Below are 13,539 nucleotides of genomic sequence, written 5' to 3' on the forward strand. Positions count from 1 at the left end.
GAGCGACCCTTGATAGCAAGTACTTGAGGGGGTCAATCTTCACAATGAGCTTGGTCTTATGATTGCACATATAATGTCAGAGCTTCTATGTATTAAAAACAACTACAAGACATGCTCGTTCAATCCGAGTATAATTAATTAAGCTCATAACCTACTAATGTTCGACTGATGTAGTAAATGACATGCTCTTTACCCTGATCATCAGTTTGTGCAAGTAATGCCCCTAGGGCCACTGAAATAGTTGAGATGTACAAAGTCCAAGAATATGACATTTGTGCATAAGTATTGGTCAAAATATTTATCAGATTAGTTGTGCAATTTTTTAATTTTTTTGGTGGTTGTAGCATATAGTTATTGGGGTGTCTATGAATAGGTATCAAGCGCCACTTCTAAATGACCACTTTTGACTTTTGTATATATAACAAATCCTCCCACATTTAAAAAAAATAACTTCAAGATCTTAAATTACATATAAAGAAACCCAAAAAATCATCATAATCTGACATATTATAATTTAAAATATACAAAATCAAAATAGATAACTCTAGATACTTTCCCCTAAACCAACAAAATCCCTACATCTCAACAATAGCTGCTAAACAAAATAAGATACAACAGCCGCATGGGACCTTCCTTTTCTTCATCTCTAAATACCCCTTTTTGTTTGTCCACATCTGTGTTCATCCATGTCGTCTCAACAAAAAACAAACAGTAATTGGTTTGTAGGACATAAGCGTTAGTCCTTGGGAGGATGAATCATTTATGAAATTAGAATCGAAGTGGTGCTGAGAGAGTGTAGTCGTCGGCAAGAATAAGCCCTTTGTATGTGATCGCCCGCTCTCGACATTGATTTACGCTCCCGATGAGCAGGCCTTAATGTTGTTATTGCCGTAGCACAGGCGGCGGTTCCATACTAGCTAATCACAGAGGGAAAGAGAGACTAGTGTTGAGATCTGAGGATGGAAAGGAGTACGATGCCGCGCTGTGGACTTGGACTGCTCATTTTTTCATTGATGTTTCTGGCCTGCGTATGTGTTCTTCCTAATTTAATTATATTTCTTCCTTTAATCCTGTTTAGGTCTCGCTGTTTCGACAAATTACACACACAGCACTTCTGTATGCTGAAAACATCTGGAATTAATTTTAGATAACCTGTTTAATGAAGGTCATGGCGTTTACAATATACAAAAGATTTTGTTTTTGAATTAGCTTATGAATATCGCTTAAAGCTAGAGGGAATTAATCAACTATACGCCTGTTTATATCACTTTGAAATGTAAGTATATATAGGCAAGTCAAAAATTTTGATTTTAGCATTGTCGCTAATATCATTCTGTTGTCTGGTCCCATAGGTTTTTTTTTAGCCTCGTGGACATTCTTCTAATCATTTTTTTCCTTCATTACACAAGTTTTGCTTTCCGTCAAGTCTCAAGTTATTTATTGAAACCACTTCAGCTACTTTAACTATACTTTTGAATATAGTTGACGATCTGAACTCCACACACAGGTATTCACTGAGACAGAGTAAAATTACAAATTGCAAATAGTATATGCCTGCTGAAAATCGAGCCTGGGTTATTATAGTGGCAAGTGCTCCAAATTACTGCTAGATGGCTGCCCAATGGATTAAATCCCTCTGCTAATTCTTCATGAAGATGCCGCAATAATATTTAGTTGCATAAAACACACCATGCACATTAAAAGAGGCATCAAACAACGCACTTATGACCAATAATCGGATCAAATGATTATGCTGTCAATGCCATTGCTCACTGTTTGAAAGGTCATATCACAACATAAACCTTTTGTGATGTCAATCCAACATACAAGGGGTTAGTTGGAGATAGTTAGCATGATGTTTTCTGATCCAGAGATTTCACCAAGCAAATGGTGGGAAGCTAATTTCTGCTGAGCACTTTTTGACCATGTTTAAGTTAGGATTTTTAGAATCTTAGTGTTTTGTTGGAGATGCAGGATGTACTCGTGGAGTATAAATAATAACGTGCAGCCAATGTTGCTGATTTTGGTTAGGGTTGACTGATTTGGTTTGTGGATCTCGCAAAATATTTTTAGGGGTTGGGATTGTTTTGGGTTCGTCTGTACTATATCTATCTATACCACTCTCAAGCACGTCGGCAATGTGAGCCAAAACACTGCCTGCTCAGATCACACTCAACCCGCACCTGTATCCTTGAAAATTACCTCGTTCAGACCATATTGTTCGGTCAGATTGTCAACAATCTCAGCTGCGTTGCATTCAGCACCCACATTGGCCAACAGGTCAGCAGCTCTATTTGCCTCCCTGTAGACATGCCGAATCGTGAAGTCTAAACTTTCCAGAACGTCTCAAGTGTTACAGACCCTTCTCATTAGTTTCCAATTAGTTGTAGAGCGCATGCCAACTGCGTTAACACAAATCATTGAATCTCCCTCAATATCAACCACCTTATTCCCCCCTCCTCTTGCATTCTTCCAGTCCATGAATTAAAGCCCCCGTTTCTACTTCATTGTTTATATATATCAAGTTGAATACAATATACATATCTGTTAATATTTCTCATATACAAAGATATTTATAGTCCTTATGTATTATTTTTATTTATTTATTTATTTTATCTTAGAGGTGTCCCCGCGACTTGGCTTGCGACCCTGTTGCTGAAGCAGTGCAGGCAAGGTGAAACTAATACTCTGGGCCACATGATTACCGGCAAGGGACCCACCCTGGGCGTGGTTGGTTAAACCGGCTTTTCCGTCCGGACGAGGTTTTAACTTGCGTCGATCGTTCGCGTCTTTCAACGGCTTGACCAATCGGTCTACACCTCCGGGTCATAATCCTTATATATTATTAATAGAATTAATATATAATATAATAAGAAAATTAATTTAATAAATATTTATATAATATATAAATATTAATATAGTTCCACAGAGTTTCCTAATAGGGAGACAAGGGGACCATGGACCTAAGTTTGGGGATGGCAGAGCAGGGGTGGCACAATTACATCTGGTACTTGAAAAACTAGTTATAAAAAGATTTGTAAGGAATGAGTATAAGATTTGCAAATGAAGCTTTGTCATATTCCGCAAATTTTAAACTAATAAATATTAAAATCATGACAATGATTGCATCGAAATTTGAACATTAACAATGGTGGCCAAAGTTTTGGAACTTTGGGAGCAAATCAAGAATAAGTATAAGAATTGCAAATGAAACTTTGGCATACTAAGTGAAGTTTAAATTAATAAACATAAAAAACATGGCAATGATTGCATTAACAATAACAATGGTGGGTGGAGGTTTGGGGTCAAGGGGTAATGCTCCTTGCAGTGGTTTGGGTGTATTGTCCCCTTGTAGAGTCAAGGGGCAACTGTTGAGACATGGACCAGCTAGGACTCGAACCTAGGACCTTCCATACGCTGCTGGAGTGCTCTACCACTGAGCTACTGGCCCCTCTTGGACCAGTCCATCGTCGATCCAGGTGTGAGTTATTTCCAACACCAACACCCCCCTTAAGCCACACCTCGTGTGCTTGGGGCTCCTAGCCTGGACCTGGCTTTGATACCATGTTGAGACATAGACCAGGTAGGACTCGAACCTAGGACCTTCCATACGCTGCTGGAGTGCTCTACCACTGAGCTACTGGCCCCTCTTGGAATAGTCCATCGTTGGTCTGAGTGTGGCTTATTTCCAACACCAACAGCAACAACCCCTCGCAGGGTTTGGGGTTGCTCCAAAACCTCACAAATATTCATTACAAATAATGACAATTTTATCACCCTTTTTTGTTTTTACTTGGAGTTTTTGATTGGGGGCATGGGAGATGCTTGGGCATCCTTGGGATGGTCAAGGGACTCATGGAAGTCCTCAGGATGCCTTGGGGATGTCTCGACGATGTCTTGATGGAGGTGGCAGTATGGCAGGGTGACGTTTCCCCCAAGTCCACACGCCTTGGAAATGTCCCCATCTTGGAAACATGATGGTTTTGGGGGGGAAGCATCCCCATGGCTCATTGAATATTAATAATATGCTATAAATATATTACTATAATATGCATTCCAAAATAAGCAGAGGTTAAACCAAAAACTTCTAAATAATAGTATTACCGAATTCATCACTTAACATTTATCATCTTTTCCTATTCTTCAGAAAGAGGCTAAATTAACAGGTCATTTATACTATTCTATAAATATCTTCAAGTAGAGAATTACTCAACCCAACTGATAACTATTCCATCCTTCTTTGGAATTAGACTCAGAACCTGTTTTAGAAAAGAAACCTCTTTCCTAGACTTAACACTATGACCGACTTCTTTTAGAGGATTGTTTGTTGAAATAAAGGGCTTCCATTTTGCCCAAACAACATCATTTTGTCATATAAAAATCTGTTGTTGTTCACTAATCTCAAATGCTTAATTTAAGGCATAATAATATTTAATGATATGTGTTAATTATTGGTAAACTGGCAGCCTCCTGGTAGGGGACATTACATACTCTTTGCTAACTATATCCAACAGCAAAATCAATTACATTCAACTACACATAAATTGGCAAAAATGATTCAGAACCCTAGTAGAATTTTATTGATTATAATCTGATCTCTACAACAAGGGACTGTTATGACAATCTGTTGATTGTAACTAGGGATATAGGGTTCGGATTGCCTTAAGGCAACAACCGAACCCCATTTTAGGACCGGGTCCTATCCTAGGGTAACGTGACCCTATCCTATTCACAATGCCACGCTATGCTAAATACATGCCATTTAACATTGGCGCCAAAAAGCAAGGAGGCCGACTTACATTTCAAAGAATAAATGATGCATATAAATAAATGACAATTTGCAATTCAATCGATCATCAAGTTCAATAATATACAAGGCGATTTAGCTCTGCTGTGCGAAGTCTTAAGAAGGGTGCGAACTTATTCAGCTTGGTGCGAAATTGTCCAAGAGGACATAGTGGATCTTGATGCAAGCCTTTGAAGCATACAAGGGACAGATCTGATATGTGAAGATCAGATTCAAGCTAAGTATTGTACTTATATTTAGAGGAGAATATATAATCTGACTTGTGGGTCTTTCATGCTGGGTTTTTCCTCCTTGGAGGTTTTCCCAGGGTATGCTTGTTTGTTTGCTGTTCTATTTCTGATTTATGTTGGCTTATTAAATACTGCAAATCTGATTACAATCTAGGGCACAATTAATCTATGTTGGTTTACTAAAATACTGCAAATTTGATTACAACCTAGGGCATAATCAAATATATGAATCTGATTAACATACCTAGGGTTTAAAATAACATGGTATTAGAGCTATAGGTGTCATTAACTTCTGATTTTAGCAAATCAATTGTTGCATATAGCTGTTGTTTGTGTTCAGATTAAAGATGTCAGGTTTGAAGGCTGAAGATAGGCCTGAGGGAGCCATTGATTTTGCTGCTTGGAAAGTTCGTATTCTATTGATCCTTGAAGAAAATGGCCTATTGAAATTTGTAGAAGAAGAAAGGCTGTCTCCTCCAGAAGATGCTGAAGAAAGATTCCCTCAAAGCTAGAAGGATCATAATTGAGTCCGTCAAGAATCATCTTGTCACTGTCATATCAAAGTTTGTATCTGCCAGAGAAATGATCAAACACTTGGAAGGGATGTATGAAGTCAACAATCTCAGCAGGGCTCTTGCCCTAAGACAACAACTTCTACACATGAAAATGAAAGAAGAAGACTCAATCATAGCCTACTTCATGAAGATCAATGAACTAAAGGACAAGCTAAGCACTCTTGATTGCCAAATCTCAGATAAAGACCTTGTTATGATTGCATTAAATGGTCTACCTGATGAATGGGAACCATTCATTCGTAGCATTGGTGGAAGAGCCGATCGTCCCAACTTTGAACGTCTTCAATCTGATTGCATCGAAGAGGAATCTCGAATTGAGGTAAGAGGAAAACTCAAGAACTCTCTCAAAGATAATCATGTTCTCTTATCTAAATCTAGGAAAGGTGGTCATTGGAAGAAAGAGAAGAGAAGCAAAGATTTTAGATCCTCCTCCTATGATCCAAGGAAAAAGTCAAAAGATTCCTCTCACATTTGTTGCTTCAGATGTGACAAATATGGTCACTATGCCAGAGATTGTCAGAATGACCCAAAGGAAAGGGAAGCCAACTTAAATGAAGTTGCCGAACAAAGTGAAGACTACCTTCTTATCTCTGCTCTTTCCAGCAATGTTCCTACGGACAGCAATACGTGGATACTTGACAGTGGTGCCTCCAGACACATCTCAGGATTTCGTGAGCATCTCTCATATCTGATTGAAAAAGACACCAATCTTCATGTAGTAATCGGTGATGATGCTCGATACTCGGTAAAAGGTTCTGGCACTACCTCTTTAAAACTAGATTCTGGTATTTCCTTACAACTCTGTGATATTCTCTTTGTACCTGGTATTAAAAGAAATCTTATTTCCATTTCGGCTTTAGAAGATAAGGGTTTGCAATAGCATTTTCTGAAGGGAAAGTACTTGCTTGGCCTAAGAAATCTAATTTCAAATCTGCTCGTATTATTGGAAATAGATGTGATAGTTTATATAAGCTTGCAGCTAATCCAATTCAAACTCTCATTCATGAGACCCCTGAATCATGCGAGCTATGGCATAGAAGATTGGGTCATCTTCACTTTCAAGCTCTTCCCACTCTCAGTAAAATGGTCAAAGGTATGCCTAACCTCAGTTTATCTCATGATGATGCTTGTAAAGGTTGTGCAATGGGTAAGAATGTAAAGAATCCCTTTCATAAAAGCGATAGTAGGGCTAAAGAAAGGTTAGAACTTATTCATTCAGATTTATGTGGTCCTATGTTTGTAGCATCTCCTAGCGGTTTCCTATATTATGTTATCTTCATAGATGATTTCTCTAGGAAAATATGGATCTATTTTCTTAAAACTAAAGAGTCTGAAGAAGTCCTAAACAGATTTAAAGAATTCAAAGCCTTAGTTGAAAATACTACAAGAAATCGAATTAAATGTTTGAGGTCTGACAATGGAGGTGAATACACCTCAGATAGCTTCTATGACTTTTGTGTTAAAGTAGGAATTAAGAGGGAGTTCTGTGTTCCCTACAACCCTCAGCAAAATGGAGTTGCTGAAAGAAAGAACAGGACCATTGTTGAAGCTGCAAGAGCCATGATACATGATCAGGACTTGCAACCTTTTCTATGGGCAAAAGCATCCAAAACCGCAGTTTATATTCATAATAGATGTCCTCATCGAGTCCTAAAGGATGTGACACCTGAAGAAGCCTTTTCTGGAATCAAACCAGACATCAGTCACCTAAGAATATTCGGAAGCCCTGTGTATGTTCATGTGCCTAAAGAAAAACGAACCAAGCTGGATCCATTTGGAAAGAAAGGCATCCTAGTAGGATACAGCGAATCTTCCAAAGCCATCGGGATCTACATTTCAGGTCAAAGGTATGTTGAGTTAAGTAGAGATGTAACTTTTGAAGAAGATATTGCTTTCAAAAGATCTAAAGGTTCATTAACCAACAATAATGATATGGTGATGGAAAATCAAGATTCAATTGTGGATGCTGACCCTGAGTTACAGGAGGAGTCTACCGATCTCCCAAATCAGGAAGTTCAGAATGACTCATCAGAACCCATGCAATCTACCGATATTCCTCAGGATATTGTGGTCTGCAAGAAGAGACCACTTTGGGTTAGAAATACGATTCAAGATGCTGAAGGGTTTGCTGCTCCCAGAGGAACCTTCAGAAATAGCAAGAGTGTCCAAAATCACGCCAACTACATTTCTGTGATGTGCAATATAATTGAGTTTGAACCCCACAATATCGGAGAAGCTATGTCCCATCATGCTTGGAAATTAGCCATGGATGAAGAGTATGGGTCTATCATCAGGAATGATGTCTGGGACATTGTACCCAGACCCAAAGGTAAGTCTGTCGTTTCTTCCAAATGGTTATTTAAAATTAAACATAATGTTGATGGTAGTATTGAAAAATATAAAGCTAGATTTGTAGCACGTGGTTTTTCTCAAAAGGAAGGAATAGATTATGAAGAAACCTTTGCCCCTGTTGCTAGATATACCTCTATTAGGTCTATAATAGCTATTGCTGTAGCCAAAGGTTGGGAGCTGCATCAAATGGACGTTAAGACAACCTTCCTTAATGGTGTCATTGAGGAGGAAGTCTATATTGAGCAACCAGAAGGTTATGTAATCCATAAAAGAGATTCTCATGTTTGCAGGTTGAAGAAAGCCTTATATGGGCTCAAATAGGCTCCTCGCGCTTGGTATGAAAGAATTGATAAGTACTTACTAAGTTTAGGGTTTTCCAAGAATGATGCTGATGCTAACATTTACTTGAAAGTTTATAATGATGAGATGCTTATTTTAGTTTTTTATGTAGATGATTTATTTCTCACGGGTGAAATAAATTAATCATGAGATGTAAAAAGGAATTAGCCTCAGAATTTGAAATGAAGGATTTAGGTCTAATGCATTACTTCCTAGGGTTAGAAGTATGGCAAAGAGCTAATGAAATCTTTCTAAGTTAGGGAAAATACACTATTGATATTTTGAAAAGATTTAGAATGATAGATTGTAAACCTATGTGTACTCCTATGGAATCTAACTTAAAGAAGTTAAGTGTTTCTGCAGCTAACTCTGATTTTGCAGATCCCTCTGAGTACATGCAGTTGATTGGCTCCCTGATGTACCTAGTCAATACTAGTCTAGATATCTGTTATGCGGTTAATGCTCTCAGTCAGTTCATGAGCTCACCTAAACATGTTCACCTGGTTGCTGCCAAGCACATTCTAAGATACCTACGTGGCATGATTGGTTATGGGCTGAAGTATTCACTTAATACCCCAATTCTCCTGAAAGGCTACTCAGATTTAGATTGGGCAGGAAGTGTCAAGGACAGGAAAAGCACTTCAGGCATCTGCTTCAATTTGGGCTCCGCAGTAATCTCTTGGGCATGCAGAAAGCAATCTTCGGTAGCATTAAGCACTGCAGAAGCTGAGTACATTGCCGCATCTGTTGCATCCAGAGAAGCAGTGTGGCTTCGTAAGCTCCTTGTTGGATTATTTGGTCAAGCCAATGATCCCACCACGATTCATTGTGATAATCAAAGCTGTATAAAGATGTCAGTAAATCCTGTATTTCATGATCGGTCCAAACATGTGGAAACACACTATCATTACATTCGGGATATGGTGTAGAGAGGCGCCATTCATCTAAAGTACATTAGCACAGATGAACAGATTGCTGACATCCTCACCAAACCTTTATCCAGAGTGAAGTTCGAGTACTTCAAAGATAGACTTGGTGTCATGGAAAACGAAATCCTAATTGAGAGGGAGCTTCAATCTCAGTGACTATGTGTAGCACTTTGAATCATTCCTTGTGTGTGTGCAAGAATGAATTACATCCAATCTATGCTTGTGTGCTAGATGGATAATTGTAATAATGTAAAGACCCACTGGTGTATTACACTTTCTATGCTTGTGTGCTAGAACCATCCTATGCTTGTGTGCTAGGTGGAAGATGTAATTCTATGCTTGTGTGCTAGATCCATTCTATGCTTGTGTGCTAGATGGAACTTAAAGGTTCAGATTATGTATTCTCCTCCTCCCTAGTTAAGAGGGAGTGTTGATTGTAACTAGGGATATAGGGGTTCGGATTGCCTTGAGGAAACATCCGAACCCCATTTTAGGACCGGGTCCTATCCTAGGGTAACGTGACCCTATCCTATTCACAATGCCACGCTATGCTAAATACACGCCATTTAACATTGGCGCCAAAAACCAAGGAGGCCAACTTACATTTCAAAGAATAAATGATGCATATAAATAAATGACAATTTGCAAGTCAATCGATCATCAAGTTCAATAATATACAAGGCGATTTAGCTCTGCTGTGCGAAGTCTTAAGAAGGGTGCGAACTTAAGGAAGATTGCGAACTTATTCAACTTGGTGCGAAATTGTCCAAGAGGACATAGTGGATCTTGATGCAAGCCTTTGAAGCATACAAGGGACAAATCTGATATGTGAAGATCAGATTCAAGCTAAGTATTGTACTTATATTTAGAGGAGAATATATAATCTGACCTGTGGGTCTTTCATGCTGGGTTTTTCCTCCTTGGAGGTTTTCCCAGGGTATGCTTGTTTGTCTGCTGTTCTATTTCTGATTTATGTTGGCTTATTAAATACTGCAAATCTGATTACAATCTAGGGCACAATTAATCTATGTTGGTTTACTAAAATACTGCAAATCTGATTACAACCTAGGGCATAATCAAATATATGAATCTGATTAACATACCTAGGGTTTAAAATAACACAATCATCACATAGCAACAAACAAAAATAGCGAACAATGCTTACATTGACTCACTAAACTCTCCTACGATCCTTGAAGCTCCAATGCACTCCCTGAGTGAGAATGCCCTCCAAGAACCAAAGGGTTTTCGTCCTGTGATCCCATAAACCAATGGGTTTTCTTCCATTGATTGTAGTCTCCTATGAGTTTTTGTCCTTAGAAAGACTTGAACACAAAGTGTTTGGCAAATAGAATAACATAACATGCCTCCCACAATTGGAAATCTTATCTTAGTTATATGCTACCCCTCAAAAGAACAAACTGGTTGGCCCGATCCAAAATGGTGCCAAGACTTTGAATCATACACGTTACATCTTAGGATGGCCTTATAGGCTGTCATGCCCCTGCTGAGAAGGATGCCTTTCAACAGATCATAGCCTGCAAATAATTAGAAAAAACCCTTGGTGATGAAATAAAAAATATTAATGTTTCCATTCTAGGGGCTGACCTAGACGATAGGAATTTAATTAGGAGCAATTACACAAGGGAGGCCGACCTAGATTATAAAGAATCAAATTGCCAACAATTTATTTAAGAGGCCGACATGAGTAAAAAGGAAATTAATATAATTAATTGTGTTTATTGTTGCTGGGTCGACCTCCTTGAAAGGATATGACCTTTGGGGGAAGAGGCATCTATGGCATATAATTAAGAGTTTAGGAGGTCATTTGGAGGCATTCATTCAAGGAATATCTATCCAACTAAGAGCAAAAATGAAGAGCAGAGAAAGGGCAGAAAATGGGGAATATCTCCCAGATTTTATAGCAGATAATCAGTCAACTTAAGGGATAGGAAGGTGCAATTACCTCCAAAAAAAGGCAGAGATCATTTGTTAGGAAACTAGATAAGGCAGTGATCATCCTAAATAAAAAAGTAGAGAGCAGTGATTTAATTATCAATTAACACACAGGGCAGCGTTTCACAATAAAGGATAATGTGCAGCGATTAATGTCTTAAAGAGCAACGATTATAATAAAAGGGGTTATCAACAAAGGATAGGTCCATTCAAAGAGATGTCTCTCTTCAAAGAGACATATAGATATAAAAAAGGAGAAGACTTCCTTGGAGGGAGACTTAGAACCCTCAAGGAATGACATTAAGCAATCAGCATCAAAGAAGAGAAGAAGTCAATCGAGGGAATGACATTAAGCAATCAGCATCAAAGAAGAGAAGAAGTCAGTCGATCTTAACTGACTATCCGATCTGAATGTCTTCACTGATTATTTGATTTCAGAGTTACTAAGGGAAAGTCAGTAGACTATGATAGGTTCTTGGGATAATGCAAAGAATTCTGTTCTGGCTGATTGGTTATCTCGTCTTCCACTTGATAAGTGGTAGAAATAATAAGTTAACATATTGTTGCTAATGCATAGTAGATTTTATATATATATATAGAAGGCAAGTAGCTAGGAATCTATTCAGGTAGAGACAGCCCAAGTGGGGCTGGGAGGCTGAATGGCGGGTGTCATTCTGTGCTCCTGGGCTTGATGGAATGGCTTGAGGTGCCTTGTATGATTTCCCAATGGTGCTCCATGAGGATAGGTCGTTAGGGGAAGTACTCTTATGTATTATTGGAATATATAAGAATGGATGCAAGTAGCTAGGGATCCATTCAGGTAGAGACACCCCAAGTGGGATTGGGAGGCCAAATGGTGGGTATCATTCCGTGCGCCTAGGCTTGATGGAACAGCTTGAGGCATGTTATGTGACTTTCCAATGAACTCCCTTAATGAAATTAGTTATATCATATGATTGAGTTAATGTTCCTAACCCTAGTAGGAAAGATCTATGCTTTTGATTGAGATAATATTTCTAGTAGGAAGATCTATATTATGGATTATACTTAAATGGTTGCCTAACATAATTGTAGGGTCTCAACTAGGATCTATCTTGTTCCACAATTGGTATATGATATCGCTAACTCTATCCCATTTCTTATTTTGGAATGCTAATTTTAGGGCAAAAGCTAGGGCATTGGAAACGAGGACATTACAAATGGTATCAGAGCTTTGATCCTGCCATCTTGCATGGTAAATAGGAACCAATGCATTCTGGTCAATAAGAAGGATATAACAATATGTGTATTCACATGTATGCTTTGTGTCTGCGTATTTTCATGTGTATGGTCCGTGTTTGGTTTATAATTGATGTGTTACCAGCATATCTACTTTATGTGTGTGTATGAGTATGTTATGCTTAACAACCTCAAAAGATATGAACTTTGTATATAAGGTCATAGATGTGTGTCATGCTTCTAATCCTTGTCTTAATATGTGGAAAGCTCGTTCTTGTTTCAACTCAAGAGAGATATCCACGACAAATGACCTTGTTCCTAAAGATGAGAGGAAACTTGTCTTAAAATTACAACTTGATGTAATATTAGAGTAGTGCAATGAAAGGTGGATTACAAATTAGATTCCTCGATCATTCCACCATTGCTTGAGGACAAGCAAAACTCGAGAAGGGTGGATTGTCATGCCCCTGCTGAGAAGGGTGCCTTTCAATAGATCATAGCCTACAAATAAATAGAAAAAACCCTAGGCGATGAAATGAAAAATAATAATGTCTCCATTCTAGGGGCCGACCTCGATGATAGGAATTTAATTAGGAGCAATTACACAAGGGAGGCCGACCTGGATTATAAAGAATCTAATTGCCAACAATTTATTGAAGGAGCCGGCATGAGTAAAAAGGAAATTAATATAATAAATTGTGTTTATTGTTGCTGGGTCGACCTCCTTGAAATGATATGACCTTTGGGGGAAGAGTCATCTATGGCATATAAATAAGAGTTTTAGGAGGTCATCCGGGGGCATTCATTCAAGGAATATCTATCCAACTAAGAACAGATATAAAGAGTAGAGAAAGGGCAGAAAATGGGGAATATCTCCCAGATTTTATAGCAGATGATCAGTCAATTTAAAAGATAGGAAGGTGCAATTACCTCCAGAAAAAGGCAGAGATCATTTGTTAGGAAACTGGCTAAGGCAGTGATCATCCTAAATAAATGAGCAGAGAGCAGCAATTTAATTAATAATTAACACAGGGCAGCTTTTCACAATAAAGGATAATGTGCAGCAATTAATGTCTTAAAGAGCAACGATTATAATAAAAAGGGTTATTAACAAAGGATATGTCCATTTAAAG

At 38.3% G+C, this 13,539-nt stretch overlaps 1 protein-coding gene across 1 annotated transcript in view; it reads left to right on the plus strand.

Moving 5' to 3' along the window:
* The first annotated feature begins 655 nt into the window (after nucleotides 1-655).
* Nucleotides 656-13,539, plus strand: part of LOC131033858 (uncharacterized) — a 204,288-nt gene continuing 191,404 nt past the window's right edge. Inside the window, exon 1 of the mRNA XM_057965151.2 lies at nucleotides 656-1,028. Coding sequence (XP_057821134.1) covers nucleotides 960-1,028 — 69 coding nt within the window. The 5' untranslated portion in view covers nucleotides 656-959. The remainder of the gene's footprint in view (nucleotides 1,029-13,539) is intronic.

The sequence above is a fragment of the Cryptomeria japonica genome, chromosome 2 (assembly GCF_030272615.1).
Source record: "Cryptomeria japonica chromosome 2, Sugi_1.0, whole genome shotgun sequence".
NCBI classification, from domain to species: domain Eukaryota; kingdom Viridiplantae; phylum Streptophyta; class Pinopsida; order Cupressales; family Cupressaceae; genus Cryptomeria; species Cryptomeria japonica.